This window comes from Callospermophilus lateralis, chromosome X (genome assembly GCF_048772815.1).
Source record: "Callospermophilus lateralis isolate mCalLat2 chromosome X, mCalLat2.hap1, whole genome shotgun sequence".
In the NCBI taxonomy this organism is placed as follows: domain Eukaryota; kingdom Metazoa; phylum Chordata; class Mammalia; order Rodentia; family Sciuridae; genus Callospermophilus; species Callospermophilus lateralis.
This window is the reverse complement of record NC_135325.1, coordinates 21,681,770-21,700,691: the sequence shown is the minus strand read 5'-3', so window position 1 is coordinate 21,700,691 and position 18,922 is coordinate 21,681,770. Positions and strand designations below refer to the sequence as shown.

At 35.9% G+C, this 18,922-nt stretch overlaps 1 protein-coding gene across 1 annotated transcript; it reads right to left on the bottom strand.

Moving 5' to 3' along the window:
• Positions 1-1,857: 1,857 nt before the first annotated feature.
• LOC143639242 (ferritin heavy chain-like) lies at positions 1,858-2,996 on the bottom strand. Its single transcript, XM_077107437.1, has 2 exons — positions 2,502-2,996; positions 1,858-1,920 (listed from the first exon to the last, which is right to left on the bottom strand). Exons 1-2 carry the CDS (start codon positions 2,994-2,996, stop codon positions 1,858-1,860), a joined length of 558 nt encoding a protein of 185 aa, XP_076963552.1.
• Between the last annotated feature and the right edge of the window lie 15,926 nt (positions 2,997-18,922).

Below are 18,922 nucleotides of genomic sequence, written 5' to 3'. Positions count from 1 at the left end.
GGAAAGGTAGCAGAATACAACAGTCACTAATATGCCATTATGTAAAAACGTGAGCGTGTAACCGATGTGATTCTGCAATTTATACTTGGGGTAAAAATGGGAGTTCATAACCTAATTGAGTCAAATGTATGAAAGATGATATGTCATGAGCTTTGTAATGTTTTGAACAACCAATAAAAAATAAATAAAAAAAAAAGAAAAAAAGAATGGCAGCAGGACCAAATAATGAGGTACAGACAAAGCAACAAAATGCAAAATGCTTTTCAAAATACAGTGTTTAAAGAGGTAAGCTTCTTGTATGTACATGTACTGGCAAGAAAAACAGAGTAAAATTAAACAATGAGCCTAAAAAAAAAAAAAGAGCCCAAATACACTTTTTTCTTGCTTGTTCCTGTTGAGAGTCTTGGTCACAGTGAAGGAAAGATGACTAACACATCAAGAAAACATAATAACTAAAAGTAGCTGCTTTGTAACAATGCAGCAAGTATGCCAGGCACTGGTCACCACAGGGATTCATTTTGGCTTCTACCAAGAAACCAAAGACTCATTTCCTGTTATCACTGTGTCACAGAGTGAGCTTATTAAAATCTTTTACCATTTTCCAGAGCCCTCATCTTGCTATTCAGAGTCAACAAAGGTTAACATTTACATATTTTAGTAAACTAAAAGTTTTCAAGCAAAGTTGAAGATCCCTTTATTTTAATACATATTCATTCCCATTTCCTTTACTTATTCCCCAGAGGCACCATGTTTTTATATTTTTACTGCATACAGACACCAGGACCCCAGCCACCCTCCCACCCCATATGCCAACATTATTAATAAGTGAAGACTAATTTTGTATTTTACAGAGGATCATGGAATACCTTTCTTTTCTACCCATGAAGATTCTGAGCTGCTTATGGATGAGACGTGGGTGAGTGGATGGACACATGGATACCTGGGAATCTACTCCCATTCTCAAAAGATGGGAGTTTTACACACCATGCACACACACACACACACACACACACACACAGGCCTGGCCTGGTGACCCACCTCCAGGAACACACCTTGGCTTCCCAAGTAGTATGGTGTGGATACAGCCCAGCTCAGCTATCATGACTCTTGCCACTTGGGAAAAAACAGAAGTAGAAGTACTTCTATTTGAGGGCAACATGTATACCTCTCACTGGTGACCATAGGAAGTCATCTTGTGTCTATGGGAAAGCCAGGCTAAGGCTTAGTCCTTTTATCACTGTATTGTACTGTGAGCTGGTTAAAGAAGTACTCTGACATGCCACCTCTCAGAGCTCTCATATTGTCACCTAGATTCAACAAATGTTGCATATTCTAGTAAACTAAAAATTTTCAGATAAAATTCAACATTCCTTTAATACCTGCTCAATCCTGTTCCTTTAACTTCTTCCCCAGAGGCACCATGTTCTTATAATTTTTATCCAGCAGTGAATGGCCACTAAGACCTTACCTACATCCTCTCACACAGTCCTATAGCTTTTGCACACACTGTTTAGAAACGTAGACCAATTTTGTGTTTTCCAGGAGCCCAAGGAATACCTTTTCCTTCTACCAGTGGAGAATCTGAGCTGCCTTTAGATGGGGCATCGATGGTCAGACAGAATTCTGGATACACAGAGATCTGCCCTCATTCTCAAAAGGTGAGAGTTTTATACACATACATAAGCATTAACTGCACACTTTCATTCCCTTAAGAACCAAATAAATACCTTTATTGGAAGTAACAATCAAACTGAAAGGCCCATGCTGAAGTGAATGTGCTGAAAGGGCAATGTGTAGGCCCTGCCTGGTGACCCACCCCAGGGAAGACCCGTGGCATGGGCTGGGGCACTGTCCTGTTCAGCTGTCCTTGTGGCTGCTGCCCAGGGTGAGTCTGTCAAAGAGGAACTTGGCCAGTGGGTTCTCCATTGAAACTGGAGTTTTGAGATAAGATTAGATTCCCTGCTTCCACAATTTCCTCTGGGTTCTTGTCCCTCAAACTTTGAGGGATAAAATCCACAGACAATCACACAAGGGAAGAGTAAAGGCAGCGGGAGTTACTTAAGCAAAAAGATACAACTCCTGAAATGCGGGAGGGGGATTGATAGTAGAAAAATCTGTTTGGTATATAGTTTAGGGGTTTATATAAAGTTCTGAGTAAAGCATGGAACAAAACCTATGTAAAACAGACATTGAAAACAGTATCAAGCCAGGCGCAGTGGCATACCTGTAATCCCAGCAGCTCCAGAGGCTGAGGCAGAAGGATGGCAAGTTCAAAGCCAGCCTCAGCAACTTAGTGAGGCCCTAAGCAACTCAGTGAGACCCTGTCTCAAAATAAAATACAAAATAGGGCTGGGGATGTGACTCAGTGGTCGAGTACCCCTGAGTTCAATATCCAGTACCACCACCCCCACTCCACCCCCAAAAAACAGCATCAAGGCCGCTGCCTTCCTAAAACTTCCTTCTAGGTTCAACCCACCTTCCAGTTTTCCCACATTTGGGACAAAAGAGCTGGATGGAGGTGAGCCTCTCACCAACCTGCGCAGGTTGGTCAGGTAGCCAGCCAGCTGGCTGATGATGAGGACCTGCTGGTGCAGATAGTGGCGCTGCAGGAACTGGCAGAGGTGGGGGTCGCCCCTCTCAGCGGCCAGGTGGTGCAGCTCCAGGAGGCCCTGGTTGATGCTCTTCTCCAGGTGGAAGGCGCACTCCATGGCCTGGAGGCCGCTGTGCCAGGCGTTGTGCTCAGGCTGCTCGACGTCCTGGAGCCGGATGCGGCCTCCGCGCTGGTTCTGCAGCTCCATCAGCTTCTCGGCGCGGTCCCTCCACTCGTGCGACAGGCGCAGGAAGAAGCTGGCGAAGTGCTCCAGGGCCACTTGTTGGCGGTGGCAGAAGAAGGCCAAGGACAGGTAGACGTAGGAGGCGTGCAGTTGCACCTGGATCTGGCTGTTGACGGCGGCCTCGCAGTCGGGGTGGTAGTTGTGGCGCACCTGCGACACCATGATGGGCACCATGACGGGCGCGGGCAGGAGGGGTGCCACCACGAAGGCGAGGGCGGAGCGGGCTCTGGAGCTGCGGAGAGCATGAAGGCCTCAGTGAGGGGGCCTTGGGGCGCCTGTAGGGTGGACAAGGGAGGGGCGATCCGCAGAGGGCGGCTCTGGGCCTGGAAATTATCAGGAAGGTGGCAGCTGACAATGGTGGCCCCCAGGATGGGGGTGGAGTTGCAAGCGCTAACTGGGGCAGCTCTAGGCTGATTGTCTCACCTATATACTATTTTAGAAAGTTATTTATGAATTTAAGCGTAAGTTTTAGTATTAACCACCTGAATAGTTTCTTCAAAAGGCTCCTTTAAATATTGTCCAAATGTGTGGGGTATGGTGGTTCAAGCCTGTAATCCCAGAGGCTTAGGAGGCTGAGGCAGGAGGATTGTGAGTTTAGGGTTATCCTCAGCAATTTAGCGAGGCTCTAAGCAACTCAGCAAAACCCTGTCTCAAAACAAGACACAACAAAAGAAAACAAGAGGCGGGCGCTTGATCTGTGGCTCATTGGTTAAGTGCCCCTGGGTTCAATCTCTGGTACCCCCCCAAAATAAATATAGCCCTAAAGTGATTGTCTCATTAAATGTAGTGCCTTTTGTGATGTCCTTACTTATATTTACTATCATAAGCTTTATTTGAATGGCAGCTCTCCTCCGTGACTTCAGCATCAGTACTTATGAAACTAATGAGGGAAAGGTCAGGAGCCCCAGAGTCAAGAACGAAGACCCCGGGTGGCTGACTTTCCCACCTATATAAAATCATTCAAGAATGTAAGTGCAAGGTTTGTGAGCTGGTCGCCTGGATGGTTTCCTTAAACAACTTATTTGAAAATTATCTAAATGTGATTATTTCATTAAATGTAATGCTTTTATGATGTCCTTAGTGTTATTTAAAAATCATAAAACTTTATTTGAATGTCAGCTCTCTTCAGTGACATAAATGTATATACTAATGGCACTTCACAATACAGTCCTTACTCCTTTCCTAGAACTTAATAACTCCAGTGACCTCCATTTTTCTCCTTCCACTCATGATCAAGTTCACTCTTCTGTGACAGTATAGGTTCACCTCGAAAATCTCAGTGAATCTTCCCACCTTTCCGTCTTTTACTGTTTTGTTCTTTACTTCCTCTGTTCTCTCTGGAACTTACTAGCACAATCCTTGAAACAGTCTTTTTGTCTTGTCTGGACGCCCGAAAGGACAGTCTCAATGGTCTCTTAATATCCCGGATCAACTCACTCCTTGTAACTAGATCATGAATTTCTTTCTTTCTTTTTTTTTTTAATTTTGGTGGTGCTGGGGAATGAACCCAGGGCGAGGCAAGCACTCTACAAACTGAGCTATATCCTTAGTCCCATGAATTTCCTCTAGTATAAATAACTTTCTCTTTTTCCTGATGGAAAACAAAAGGTTTAAGTGCATTCCTAGGAAAAGCACTGTTAGCCATTTGGAGGTATTCCTGTCCTTCAACCTCCTCTTGACTTTCACTGTCACTCAGGTAGCCTTTTACAAAAAAAAAAAAAAAAAAAAAAGAAGAAGAAAGAAAGAGAGAGAGAGAGAGAAGGAAGAAAAAAGAAAAAGAAAAATCCCTCAATTATATTTGATGGCATAAGCCACAACAGCTATACAAAATTTCCTCTTTTTTCCAATACTCAGGAAATCATTTTTTCACCCACAGTAGTGAACTCACTGATTTCCCACCACTGTTCTCAAATCCTTCATTAGTTAATTCGTTAATTAAGTCAACAGATATTTATTTAGTACATAATACAGCTCAGGCATAGATATAAGATTTGGGAATGCAGTAAAAGAAACAAACCTCGGGCTGGGGATGTGGCTCAAGCGGTAGCACGCTTGCCTGGCATGCGTGCGGCACGGTTCGATCCTCAGCACCATATACAAACAAAGATGTTGTGTCCGCCGAAAAATAAATATTAAAAAAATTCTCTCTCTCCCTCTCTCTCTCTCTCTCTCTCTCTCTTTCTCTCTCTCTCTCTCTCTCAAAAAAAAAAAAAAAAGAAACAAACCTCTGTTTCTTTGGGTTTATATTCTGGTAGTGAAGCAGACCCAAACCAAAACAAACTGCCATTTCTTCCTGCCCCCTATTGTTTCAAGTAAATATATACAGAATATGCAAATAAAAAAAATAAAAATGTATATTTAGAATTCACAGCTTTTATACCGAAAGATAGAAGAGCAACCAACCTACATATTTGTAATTCATTTATTTGTGCATTAATATATACTTCAAATATGTGTCAGTCACTGTTTTGGCTTCTGGAAATACACAGAAGAATCAAATATGGTCCCCGTTCTCAAGGTACAACTTTATGAAAGAATATGGTTGACTGCTTAAGATGGTTTTAAAGTTAAGAGATTCAATACCTGTTTTCACTTAGGGGTTAATTCCTATAGTTTTGACTAATGTATGTTTTTTTTTTTTAATTTTTGGTTCTCCTTATTTGTCTTTTGAAAATTCATACTATTTTGTAATTAGTGTTTATGAAGAAAGTAAATGATCAAACATCAAAATGCCACAATAAACTTATCTAAGCAGTTTTAAAAGCATTTAATTTCTAATTCTGTAAAGAGAATAATAACTATGTCTATTTTATTATTTTATTTTAATGATAGAATCGTACACTAGAAATTGAACAGAACCCATTTCTTAAGGAGATAAAAGTTTATTCTGTATTTGCTTAATGCAAGTGCTTAATCTTAAAGTAATTGTAGATTTTCAAAAATTTTCTTGGGAGATTTCATCATAAACATCCTTAGAAGAATCTACTTAAGTAAAAAAAGAATTTTATTCATTTTAAAATGTTTCCTATTAACTGATACATAAATACATAAAACATAAATATTAATGGGGCACCATGTAATGTTTTTGACCCATAGGTGTATTGTGTAATTAGATTAAATTCATCTTTCTCCTAAACATCACTTCTTTGTGGTGAAAATAATCTAGGTGCTTTCTTTTAGCCACATCCCCAGTCTTAATTTGTATTTTATTTAGAGATAGTGTTTCGCTGAGTTGCTTAGTGCCTCACTGTTGCTGAGGCTGCCTTTGAACTTGCAATCTTCCTGCCTCAGCCTCCATAGCTGCTGGGATTACAGGTATGCGACACCATTCCTGGCTCTTTTAGCTTTTTGAGATAAACAGTGCACAATCACAGTCAACAATTTTCCCAGTGTGAAATGGCACACTAGAAATTCTTGCTCCTATCTAACTGCAACCTACTACACATTGAGCAACCTTATATATCTCTCTTTACTTCTTTACTATTCTAGCTTCTGGTATCCACTCTCAATTTCTAAGAGATGAACTTTTTATGTTCTACATATGAGTGAGATTATGTGGTACTTGTCTTTCTATACCTGGCTTACTTAATGTAATTATCTCTAGTTAGATGCCTATTGTTACAAATGATGGAATTTTATTCTTCTTTATAGCTGAATAGTATATTGTTGTATATATTTACCACATTTTGTTTATCCATTCATCAGTTGATGGACACTTAAGTTGTTTCCATTTCTGAACATGGGAATGCAAAAGTCTCTTCAACATACTGATTTCATTTCTTATTTTAAAAAATTTTTTGTAGTTATAGATGGACAGAATGCCTTTATTTTATTTGTTTGTTTTTATGTGGTGCTAAGGATTGAACTCAGTGCCTCACACATGTTATGCAAGCACTCTGCCACTGAGTTACAGACCCAGCCCCTTCATTTCTTTTTGATATATACCCAGTAGTAGGATGGCTGGATCTTACAGTAGTGTATTTTTTCTTTGGGGGGGGGGGGTACCAGGGATTGAACTCAGGGGCACTCAAACACTGAGCCACATCCCCAGCCCTATTTTGTATTTTATTTAGACATAGGGTCTCACTGAGTTGCTTAGCACCTTGCTGTTGCTGAGACTGGCTTTGAACTCATGATCCTCCTGGCTCTGCCTCCTGAGCTGCTGGGATTACAGGCATGTGCCACTGCATCCCGCATATTTATTAACTTGTGAAAAGTGAAGTGATACTTTATTCTGATGCAGTTTTTTTCCCATGAATCTCAATATCTTCAATAACTGAAGTTGCTGAAGTTTATTTTGATTCATTTATTTTTCATTTCCTAATCATCCACTTTTAAAAGAAATTTTAATATTTGCTCATAGTAAAATAAGCCCACATAAGTATAAAGGTGAACATTAGGACCTTGTCATTTTACATTAAGACATACCATCAAACAACCATTTTACTTAATATGATTCAAAACTCAAAACTCACATGCAAATGTGGACACTGAGTTTGTGTGGCTATATTGAGCTATAAAGAGATCAAATAATGTTGAAAATGCTTACAGTAATTTTTCATATAGATAGAAACAGAAGAACAGATCCATGGGAATCTGAAGTACTAGTAGAGAACACTAATTTAGAATGGCATGAACATACCTTGTATGTAATAACACCTCTTCCTTCCTTCCTTTCTTCCTTTTTACAGTGCTAAAGATATAGCTCTCTACCACTTAGCTATACTCTCAACCCTTTAATAACTATTTCTTAAGGACCTCGTATATATCAGGCTTTTTGCTAGATGTTGAATGATTGTAACAGACACTGACTTTAATCTCATGAGCCTGAAAGTCTTTCAGTTCATTTGATTTCTCAATAAAAAAATATACATATAACCAATATAAAATTATTTACTAATAAGTTGATAATATATTTTATTTCTTCAATTCTATTATTACAGATACAGAAATTGCTATAAAAATTCTCATATAATTTCTTGCATAGTAACAACACTTAGGGAAAAATATTAATGCAATTATGTGAGTTGACTTAAAGACCTAGAATATCTTCATCGAGGCTGTATATATTTTATTTCACCAAAATAAAGTGTAAGTTTTTCCAAACATGTTAAGAAAAACAATACTTGCAAAATACTACTTAAGATTCCATACCTTACAATATTAACCCAAAATGTTAACAGAGAAAGCTTATATTTAATATGATCATTATTTGTTAGAATTTGACATGAGTAATGACTCTTCATTTTTTAATGTTCTCATCTTTTCTTCCACAATTTCAATGGTTCATTTCCTGATTTCTCCTTTCATTAAATATATGAAGACCTGAACAAGCCAATGTTAAAGTTCAATGAAAAAAACAACTTACCGAAGTAAAATTTAAGTGCTTCCTATTCATTATTTGCATTTTTTAGTCTTGTTTAGAGTTTTCATTCTTCAATTCTTGCTCATTCGTGAAAAGTAATACTCTCTTACTTATTTTCTTGAAGGGTTTTCCCATTTTCCAAATATAACTCTGAATATTTAAGGTTAAACTTATTTAGAGAGTTTAAAATTTCCAAGAAATACTGACTTTTAGTAGCTTTCTGCCAAAGTGATTTTAAATCTCATTTATCTTAATGTGAATTAATGGGTTGGGATATATATCTTTAGGTAGAAAAATATTATTTCACTTTTGCTTATGTGGATGGTGCTCTTAAGTTTTGATTTCCTACATAACAAACAACCAGGAGGAAAGGTTCATTAATGATCTGTCAAATGCTGTAGGCAGTATGACTTGATTCTCCATTAGTAATGTTATTTCTTGATTTTCTGCTGCTAGAAAGTGCTGATACAGAAAACAATTTGCAGTAATATGGATACACACACACACACACGTACACACATGTGTGTACGTGTATGTGTGTGTGTGTATGTTTGTGCGCATTCACGCGTATGAATAGGAACTGAATGCAGAAACAAAAACCTAGTATTTCTTTATGGAACATTAATTGAAGATTTATTGTAGAGTAACTGGTGGTTTCAGAAAGGAAGTTGAGGACGAACACAGCCTTTTGACAGCAAAAAGGCTTTGAAACTGAAGTTGAGAAGAGCACTTCAGGAAAGAACTCTTGAAGGACAGACAACACTCTTCATTTTGACTGACTGTATGTGTTGTACTCTCTGGCTTGGAGCTGAAGGGCAAACCTGTGTTGAGAGCAGGTCTGGTGGCAGATAATATTATTTTCTTATATATGCAGCCACTGAAAGATTACTTAGCATTCCTGAAATCTTAAATAACTGTCAAGCATTTAAAACTGCAGTAATAACTGGAAATGTCTGCTCTATCTAGAATAATCTATTTAGAATTGCTGTCCTATTTCATCAGATGTCTTTCAACTGTCAATGCTTTTGGTTCCCGGTAAACCATTACTTTTATAAAATGTATTCAACAATAATTCTGTAGAGAAAAAAAATACTGTTTCCCCTATGTGGGGCTCTCTCCCTTAATTTTATCTTTCCCACATTAACAATCTCAAATGTTTAGGAAAAAAACACAATGGTTTATAAATGAATAAAGGTACACATTTCTCTAAATCATGAAATTCAATTGTTAAATCATTGCTGATTGGTAAATATATTGATTAAATCAATGTGTTTCAGTAAAGTTCATTTTGCCTACAGAGGTTGCAGCTACAAGATAAAAAAGATAAACATCAGATCATTCACTTGTTGTGAATGTAGAAGAGGGCAATGGAAATAGAATCACAGGATTCTATGTAAAACCAAAAATCTAGTTCCTTTTCTCCCAAAGAAACCGTTTTGTATACTAGGGGATCTATTTTTCTACCCATACTATTAAATATTTGGTTAGATTGCATGCTAAGCTAAACCAGTTCATTAGAATAAACCTCTGAATGGGACATAAGCCTTTATAAAACTGTTTCATAACTTGATGATGTAGAATATTCCTCAGATTATTTTCTTGCAGAGGAATGCTCTTTGGTCACATGAACAAGCTAAAACAGATAATAACATTAAAGCTTTTTTTCTATAAAATAATATCTCAATTCATATTTTAGAATACATTCAGTAATATTTTCAAATATTGCAGTATGTATGTAGGTGTGTAATGTATCATAGTCATTCATTTGCATATACATATGAGGCTTTAATTACTTGCGTCAATTGTAGCTAAAATTTGGACCTTGATGTGAATTTTGGTATGAATATATAGATATCATATATTTTGAAGAGATGTTATTTATACAGAATTAAGAGTCTGGGTCATAAATGGTGTTAGAGTGGTAAGAATTTATAAATAATAAAATGTTGAATATTTTTGTTGGACATTTGCTAAGTACACTGGAATATGCATATGAATTTTTAATTATCTACAAGATACAAATGTTGCATTAAAAACGTAAGGAGTAAGATTAAGTCAGCAATGGTGAATAATTAATATTATTTATTAATTTGCATTTTTTTGTCCATAATATAAAGTGATACTAGAATTTTTTTGCTAGCTACTAGAAAATAAGCTATAATTTGTGACAGCTCCCCAAATACATCTACCAAAATTCTATCAGTAGGAAAGTGAGATCAGCCTTCTTTTGATTAAATTTAGTAGTCATAATGTGGTGTCATTTATATGTTCTTTATCAACATAATACATGGATAAAATTTTAGTCATTTGTTCTCTAACCCACCAGGAAATTTCACCTGTGCTTTATAGTAATCTAGCATAAATCACCTTGTAAAGTAGCATTGTATCTACTTGATTATTTTCCAATTATTACAGTCTACTGTATTAGTGCATTGGAAGAGTAGATCAAATAATAAATTATACATAGGAGGAGACAGGAAAACTTCTCATTATTTTTCTGGAATTTATATAAAAACTAAAATGAATCTTCTAGAAATATTAATAATAGTCTCACATTCATTTTTATTTCTTAATGCATTTGTGTATGTCAGTTATTCTTCCTTAGCCTCTAGTTCTTTACTAAGAGCAGTAGTTTTGGGACTGAGGGTATAGTTCAGTGGCAGAGCACTTGCCTTGCATGCACAAGGCCCTGGGTTCAATCCCCAGCACCAAAAACAAACAAACAAACAAAGCAAAGTAGTAGTCATGGACTAAATTCTGTTTTGAATTACTTTCTATCCAGGAATTTTAACTCTTGGTTGTGAATGAAAATCAGTTGAGGAACTCTGATTATGCAGGTTTGGTGTAGAAACCTGGCATGTGTAATTTTAGGACATGCCACAAGTAATTCTTACATTCACCCATGGTATGAGTGCTATTTTGTACAAAGAACAAAATGGGAATCTTTAATATATATATATATATATATATATATATATATATATATATATATATATATATATATATATATATTGGGGGGGGGTTCTGGGAATTGAATACAGGGGTGTTCAATCACTGAGTCATAATCCCAGCCCTTTTTCATATTTTATTTAGAGATAGGGTGTCACTAAATTGCTTAGGGTCTCACTAAGTTGCTGAGACTGGCTTTGAACTCATGATCCTCCTGCCTCAGCCTCCTGAGCTGCTGGGATTACAGGTATGCACCTCTGTGCCCAGCTTTAAGTCCATATATTGTTTACAACTTACATTTTATAACTAAGAAAAAATGTCAGTGGATATCATAGTAGTAAAATATCTGTAGTAAATCTCATACTAAGAAAAGATGGGATCTGGGGTTGTAATACAGGGGTAGAGCACTTGCCTAGCATGTGTGAGGCACTGGGTTCTATCCTCAATACCACATAAAAATAATAAAATAAAGCTCCATCAACAACTAAAAAAATTTTAAAAAAAGAAAATATGGGTACAGTGTTATTGGCATAGAAGTGATCAGAATAGACAATGTATAAGTCAGGGTTCTCCAGAGAAACTTATACACACACACACACACACACACACACACACACACAATACACATACATATTAAAGGATAAGAAAAGGGTAGCATATATGTGTTTATCATTTATTTACCATCTATCTATCATTTATCCATCTACCTATCTATCTCTCATCTATAGATAGAGATATTCCCTAGTGATCTTATGAATTTCTTTGGTATCTGTTGTTATATAACCTTTTTGATCTATAATATTATTTGTTTGGGTCTTCTCTCTATCTCTTGGTTAGTTTGGTGAAGGGTTTGTCAATTTTGTTTTGTCATTTATCTTTTATTGATTATTTATATTATTGTTTTAGACATTTAATTTATTTCTACCCCAGGCTTTATTATTTCCTCCATTTGGGGTTTTATTAGTTTTTGTTTTTCTAAGACCTTGAAGTGCATCATTAAGATATGTATAAGAGATCTGATTTTTTTTTAAATACAGGCATTCATAGCTATAAACTTCCCTGTTAGTATTGCTTTTGGTTTGTACCATAGGTTTTGGATGTTGTGTTTCCATTTTCATTTTTGATTCTGAGAATTTTTATATTTCTCCTGAACACTTCAATGACTCAATGTTTTTTCAAAACTGTATTTTTCAATATCCATGTGTTTCTATACCTTTTGTAGTTTATTTTTTGTTGGTTTCTAATTTCACTAAATTATGATATAATGAAATGTAAGAAATTGTTTCAGATTTTCTGTAGTTATTAAGACTTACTTTATGGTCTAATATGTGATCTATTTCGGAAAATTATCCATATGATTATTAAAAATAATGTGTATTCTGCCGGGTATGGTGGCACATGCCTATAATCCCAGCGGCTAGGGAGGCTGAGACAGGAGGATCTGGAGTTCAAAGGCAGCCTCAGCAATGGCAAGGCACCAAGCAACTCAGTGAGACCCTGTCTCTAAATAAAATACAAAATAGGGCTGAGGATGTGGCTCAGTGGTTGAGTGCCCCTGAGTTCAATCCCCAGTACTCTGCCCTCCAAAAAAAAGAAAGAAAGAAAGAAAAAGAATGTGTATTCTGCAGATGTTGGATGGGATATTCTGTAGATGTCTGTTAACTACATTTGATTTATAATGTAATTGAACCTTAATGTTTCTTTGCTCTTTTTTTTTTAGTCAATATGGTCTATGTATTTGTAAAAATGGGATCTTGAATCCATCCTCTATTATTGTTTTAGGTCCCGGAACTGTGCCTACATGGAACCAGGATGATGGCTGGGGGATTTTATCTCCCTATTCTTTAAATATCTGCTAAGGTTTGAGAAAAACAAGGTCATGGCTGGGGTAAAGTGAAGTTTCTTTGAGCTGGACCTTGTGTGGTCAAAGTACTGGGTTTGATCCCCAGCACCACACAGAAGGAATAAACAAAACAACAATATTAACAACAAAAAACAGACTACGTAAATAAATTAATTAAAAACCAAATAGAAACAATAAACACCAACAAAAGAAACAGAAATAAGCAAAAATAATATAGTATAAACTAAAAAGTTAAAGAAATAATAAAAATAAAGCTTCTTCCCATGCCTTCTTCTTTTTTTAACTATTCTTTAAAATTTTTTTAATTAATTAATTTATTTATTTTAATTAGGTATAAATGCATTTTGATTCATTGTACACAATTGCAGCACAACTTTTCATTTCTCTGGTTGTACACGATAGTGTCACACCATATGTGCAGTTACACAGTACCTAGAGTAATGATGCCTTCTTAAAATATGTACCCGTTGGAGACAGCAAAAGCTGGGAGTTATTCAGTCCTGCCCCTTTTTTGTGCTCACCAGGCAACCAGCAGGAGTGATTTTTGTCCAGAGCTATATGGAACACCTCAGGTGCCCACCAGGTCTAAACGTGCTAGGGTAGAAGTTAGAGTTCCCAAGTCAATAATTTACTCTGGAGTTATTTGGGCTTTGCTAGAGTGGGCCCAATGCCAGAAATCCAGCTTGTCACCAGAGTAGTGTGGAATATTGCAATTGTCTGGGGGCATTTTTTCTCTGGCGCCCTTTGGTCTGTGTACTCCATGGACAGAGGTGTCATAAGGTGCTGTAGCATGTTAGGGATTCCCATACTTTTTGTGCTGCACACTCCAAGTACAGGAAGAGACTACGTAGTCAAAACTATCTGTTCTGGGCCCTACACAATCCACAGCCCATAACTTTGGTGTTTTGAGATGTAGCTCCTATGTGAAATCACACACTACTGATTAGCCCCTCAAACTCCTACAGCTGGCTCCCTGAACTGACAGTTTTAACGTAGAACCATTTTCACCTTTTCTTAATTGTCTAGTTTCCCACTGCATAAAATTCTCATTGTGTTTGTATCATAGTGAAAGACCCTAGCCCAGCAACCTCAGGCCTAGTTACAGAATAACCAGGGCATGTCACAAACCTGCGCAGGCACCAGATGTGTTTTTTTTTTTAGACAATCAGTTAAGTGTAACCAATTAAAAGGAAAAACAGGATGGTTGGGAAAGAGCAGAAAAACCAGAGTGCTCATATGTAACTGTCATGTGGTATTTTTCCAGGAACATGAAGTAAAAAACAACTTTACCCTTTAGGTAACCTATATGCTGGGTTCAAATTAGCCAATAAGAAACCTGTTGCTTACCGCGTGCGCAAAACCTGCCCCTTTATCCTATAAAAGACCTGTACCCCAAAGCCCGGTGTGCCAGTTCACCAAAGCTCCGGCTGAGGTTTTGCTGAGCACCCGCAGGCGCCTGTGTAACAATAAATTGCCTCTTGTTTTTGCAGCCAGTGTCTCGTGCGTTCTTCCTTGGACAGGGAGTCGGAGGGTCTTTCAATAGTCTCTCCCTCAGGCAAACCTGACTCTAAAGGCAGTAACCCCATGAACCAGCGTAATAATGTTTTCACAGGAACCCAAAGATGGGAAAATGTAGGAACCTTTGACTCCCTGAGCAGTAAGCTCAGGTAAGACCTTCTCAAAATGGCTCCCTGTTACAGCACAGAGTGAATACTCTGGGAAATGCAGGAAACTTCTCCAGATCCAGTCGGCTACACAGATCTTAAATCTATTGTATGTTTAGATTGTATTTCTGCAAGGTGCTGATTCCTGTGCCAGTGGTACTCACTGATATTTACCCTGTCCTCTGCCACACTGGCCTGTGATAGGTGCTGGGGTTCTCTGTTTCACCCTCTGTTCTAGTATCTAGAGTCTCTGGGTTTCCGCAAATCTCTGTCCACTATTGAACTTCAGTATTATCCAATAGTCACCCACCTCCATATGGAGCGGGTTTTCAGTTGTTTAGATTCTGTCTTATGGAGAAGTGGGTGAGTGTTGGTTGCTTCTAAAATACCATCTTCCATTTCCTTAATTTCTTCAAAATAATTTTGCTAAGAACATATTATGGAATATTAAAAATATGACTACTTTGCATATTTGTTTTATTTGACAGAATTGATAATCTGTTTTTGATATAAAGCAATTTTTATCAGTCATTTTACTGTTGACATTATCTAGAATTTTCTAGTAAAGTTTAGATGCACATGTGATTGCTCTTCCTTTGTGGGTACCTTGCTTTTCTGCTCTGAGGAAAAAAAAATGAAGTCTTAATTCTTTTTTTTTTAATATTTATTTTTTAGTTGTAGTTGGGCACAATACCTCTATTTCCTTTATTTATTTTTATGTGGTGCTGAGGATTGAACCCAGGGCCCCACAAGCGAGGTGAGCACTCTACCACTGAGCCACAACTCCAGCATCAAGTCTTAATTCTTGAGAATTTAAAATGTTATCAGTAAGTGTCTTGGTATATGGGTCCTGTTTTTAATCTATTGAAGTCATTAATTTACTCCATAGATCTATTTCAGTCTGAAAACTTGGGTATTTTTTTTTCAGTTCAGATATTTTTTTTTTTACTAATGTCCAGTGATTTCTTCTGTTTATTATTGTTCTCTGATATCAAGACTGTTTTGAGTTCAACTTAATCACCAGGTTTCTTAATTATCTTGCATCTTTCATTACTTTACCTTTTGCTCAAAATTTAGTAATGAAGCAGACTTTCTTTTTGTCCTGGTCCATTACATTTTTCTATTCAGATACTGATGATCTGAATTCCATAAATACTAATTTATTTTTACCTTATAATATAAATATAATTTAATATTAAAACATTAATTCATATTATTTTCTTAAAGTAAATACAGATAATATTCTCTTTACTTGATGTTTTTCCAAGGTTGTTCCACTTGACCTGTGAAAGTCTAATAGCTATTGCTTGAAATTAAATCTATTGTGAAAACAAATGTGTTTAGGAAAACTTGACAGATATTAAACATTTCTTGAATCCTTGATTGAAAATAGCATTTAAGAAATCTGTGGGGGCTGGGGTTGCGGCTCAGTGGCAGAGCACTTACCTAGCATGTGTGAGGCCCTGAGTTTGATCCTCAGCACCACATAAAGATAAAGATATTGTATCCATCTACAATATATATATATATATATATATATATATATATATATATATATGAACTGAGAAATTCTAAGAAGCATTTTTATATAGAGAATTTTTCAGGTTTATTTTATTATAATGCTTATAAATTAAGGAACATATCAACACCAGATAGTTTAAGAAATGCAACAAATTCATGGTGGAATATAGTGAATTGTGACAGATTTTTCTATAACTTTGCTATTGTGATAATTTGGAAGCTTGTTTCCCACCCACCCCTAGGTGATTGGCATGATTTAAATGAGGGGAATTGAAGGACAATCACTACTGAAAGGCTTGACTAAGTTTATTTATGCTTTACTACTTACCACTACCAGGAGAAAAGCACTCAATCAAGACCTGTATGTATGGAGAATAACTGTTGACAGGGTCTAATAAAAAGCACTGTGTAAGATTACTTCTGGTGTAAAATTTATTATAATCAGATCAACAGTGGGTCGTAGAAATAGCTTTGTAAAAGCAATGCCGAGCAGCCAACATGCATATCTACTTTCCTATAACTTTGTGATAAAGGGAGCTGTATTGGATATTGCCTGTTTTGTGGCCATAGCATGGAAATGCATTTGTGAGCAATGTTTTTCCTCCAATAAGATTGACAAAACATTCTCAGAAATATTTGAAATGTTTTCAGTATAATAGATACTGAGGTTGCAACTATATTTATTTTAGTTAATTTATATCATATGCTTAAGTGTTTGCAAGCCCCTTTATCTGTAAATCTTTGGTACATTAGAGTGCATTATTGAATTATAATTTCATTAGGTAATAGAATTTTATGAACTTGGTTAATTTCTTCCTCTTTTTACCCAGTAGTAAATAAATAAAAACCTTAGTCTAAATAATATTAAAAATATTGATAAGATTGCTTTACTTTAAAAATAGGTGAACAAAATAAATGCAAATCTTGCTAACATCTTCTGCCATTGTCATCTTGCAGAACATAAATTTCATTTCAGATTAGAAAGACATATTGCTGATGTTGATTATTATCTAAGAAAATGAGTCAGAAGGGACACATTATGTTAAAGAACAGTTAAATGAAACATATTCCCAAGGTCTTTGCCTCATGAAAACAACCTATAACTAAGATCTTTTAAACAGCATGCTGTCATTTTGTAAACCTTTATTTTGAAAAGGTAAAAATCTGTCCCTATATTTGAGAAGTAAGAATACATTCACATTATGTAACTTCATATGTCTATAAATGGAAGTTCTTTTATGTTAATTTCAGTTATAATATTGAATATTTTATCAGTTGGTAAAACATTATAAATAATCATTATATAGTAGCAGTCCCTGAATTAAGATAATTCATGATCTATATTCTTAATATACTGCTTCTAATTTAAGGTACATAGATACAAAATTATTATAATAAGCATCCTTATTCCCTTACTTAGGAGGTGATGAAAAATACTCATTTTAAAGCTTGATTCCACCCCTTCTAAACTGTATAAACTTGCATATAAAGAGTGATTCAGACATCAGAAAAATATTAATATGAGGTGCTATTAATATTGATGTTAATATTATACTTAGTTCATTGTCATGAATGTCATAGCTATTATTTTAAAAAGCAACCTACCCCTGGGAAAGAAATCAATTCATTATGTAAAAACTCACCTTAATTTTTTAACTTTAGACTCTTAGGTTGTATGTCTGGAAGAGAAAATATAATTTTCTCTTTCCTTTTATGCTATCATTTTTTTCTTTTCTAGCTAGTCACCGAAATCTCATTTGTATTATTTCTGTTGAAATTGTTAGTAGGTAGTGGAAAATATGAATAGTTTTTGGAATCAATAAATCCTAAAGATTATTCTGAGATGGGATTAAACTTCAAAAAGTAGTTCATAAAAGCTTATAAAAGTAGCTTATATATTTATATAGCCTTTCAACTTTTCTTCTATTATTGCCTGAGTTGCCATTTAATTTTAAGAATGTCTGTCTTGTCTTTCTAAAAAAAAGAAAGAAAAAAAGAAACCTTAGATTTTTTTTCCTGTTTCCATTACAGTTTTTTCTCTCTCAGAGTCCCAATAATAATGGTGTAGTAACTTTAAATCACTGAATGTAGATACATTAAATACTAGTACTGGTAATATGTATTGTATTATGAAAACTATGACAATTGACAATAATGGATTTTTTTTTTAGAAAAAGAAAATGAAGGACATATTGAAAGTATACAATATGAGCTGGGATTGTGGATCAGCGGTAGAGCGCTCGCCTATCACGGGTAGGACTTGGGTTCGATTGTCAGCACCACATAGAAAATAAAAGGCATTGTGTTGTGTCCATCTTCAAAAAGAAAAAAAAAAGATTCTCTCTCTCTCTCTCTCTCTCTCTCTCTCTCTCTCTCTCTCTCTCTCTCCTTAAAAAAAAGAAAGAAAGTATATAATATATAGTAGACTTGAGTGGCTTTTATAAGTTAGTTACTTCTGCCAAACTCCAGAAAGAAAGTCTGGTAGATAATGTACTAGTGACCTTTGACAAAGATGCCAGTAATACATAACAGGGGAAGAATTGGTTGTTTTGTTGTTGTTGTTTGTTTGTTTGTTTTTAAATATCTTTATTTTATTTACTTATTTATTTTTATGTAGTGTTGAGGATCAAACCCAGCGCCTCCCACGTGCCAGGCAAGCACTCTACAGCTGAGCCACAACCCTAGCCAGGAAGAATAATTGTTTTTTAAAAAAGTGATGTTAGGG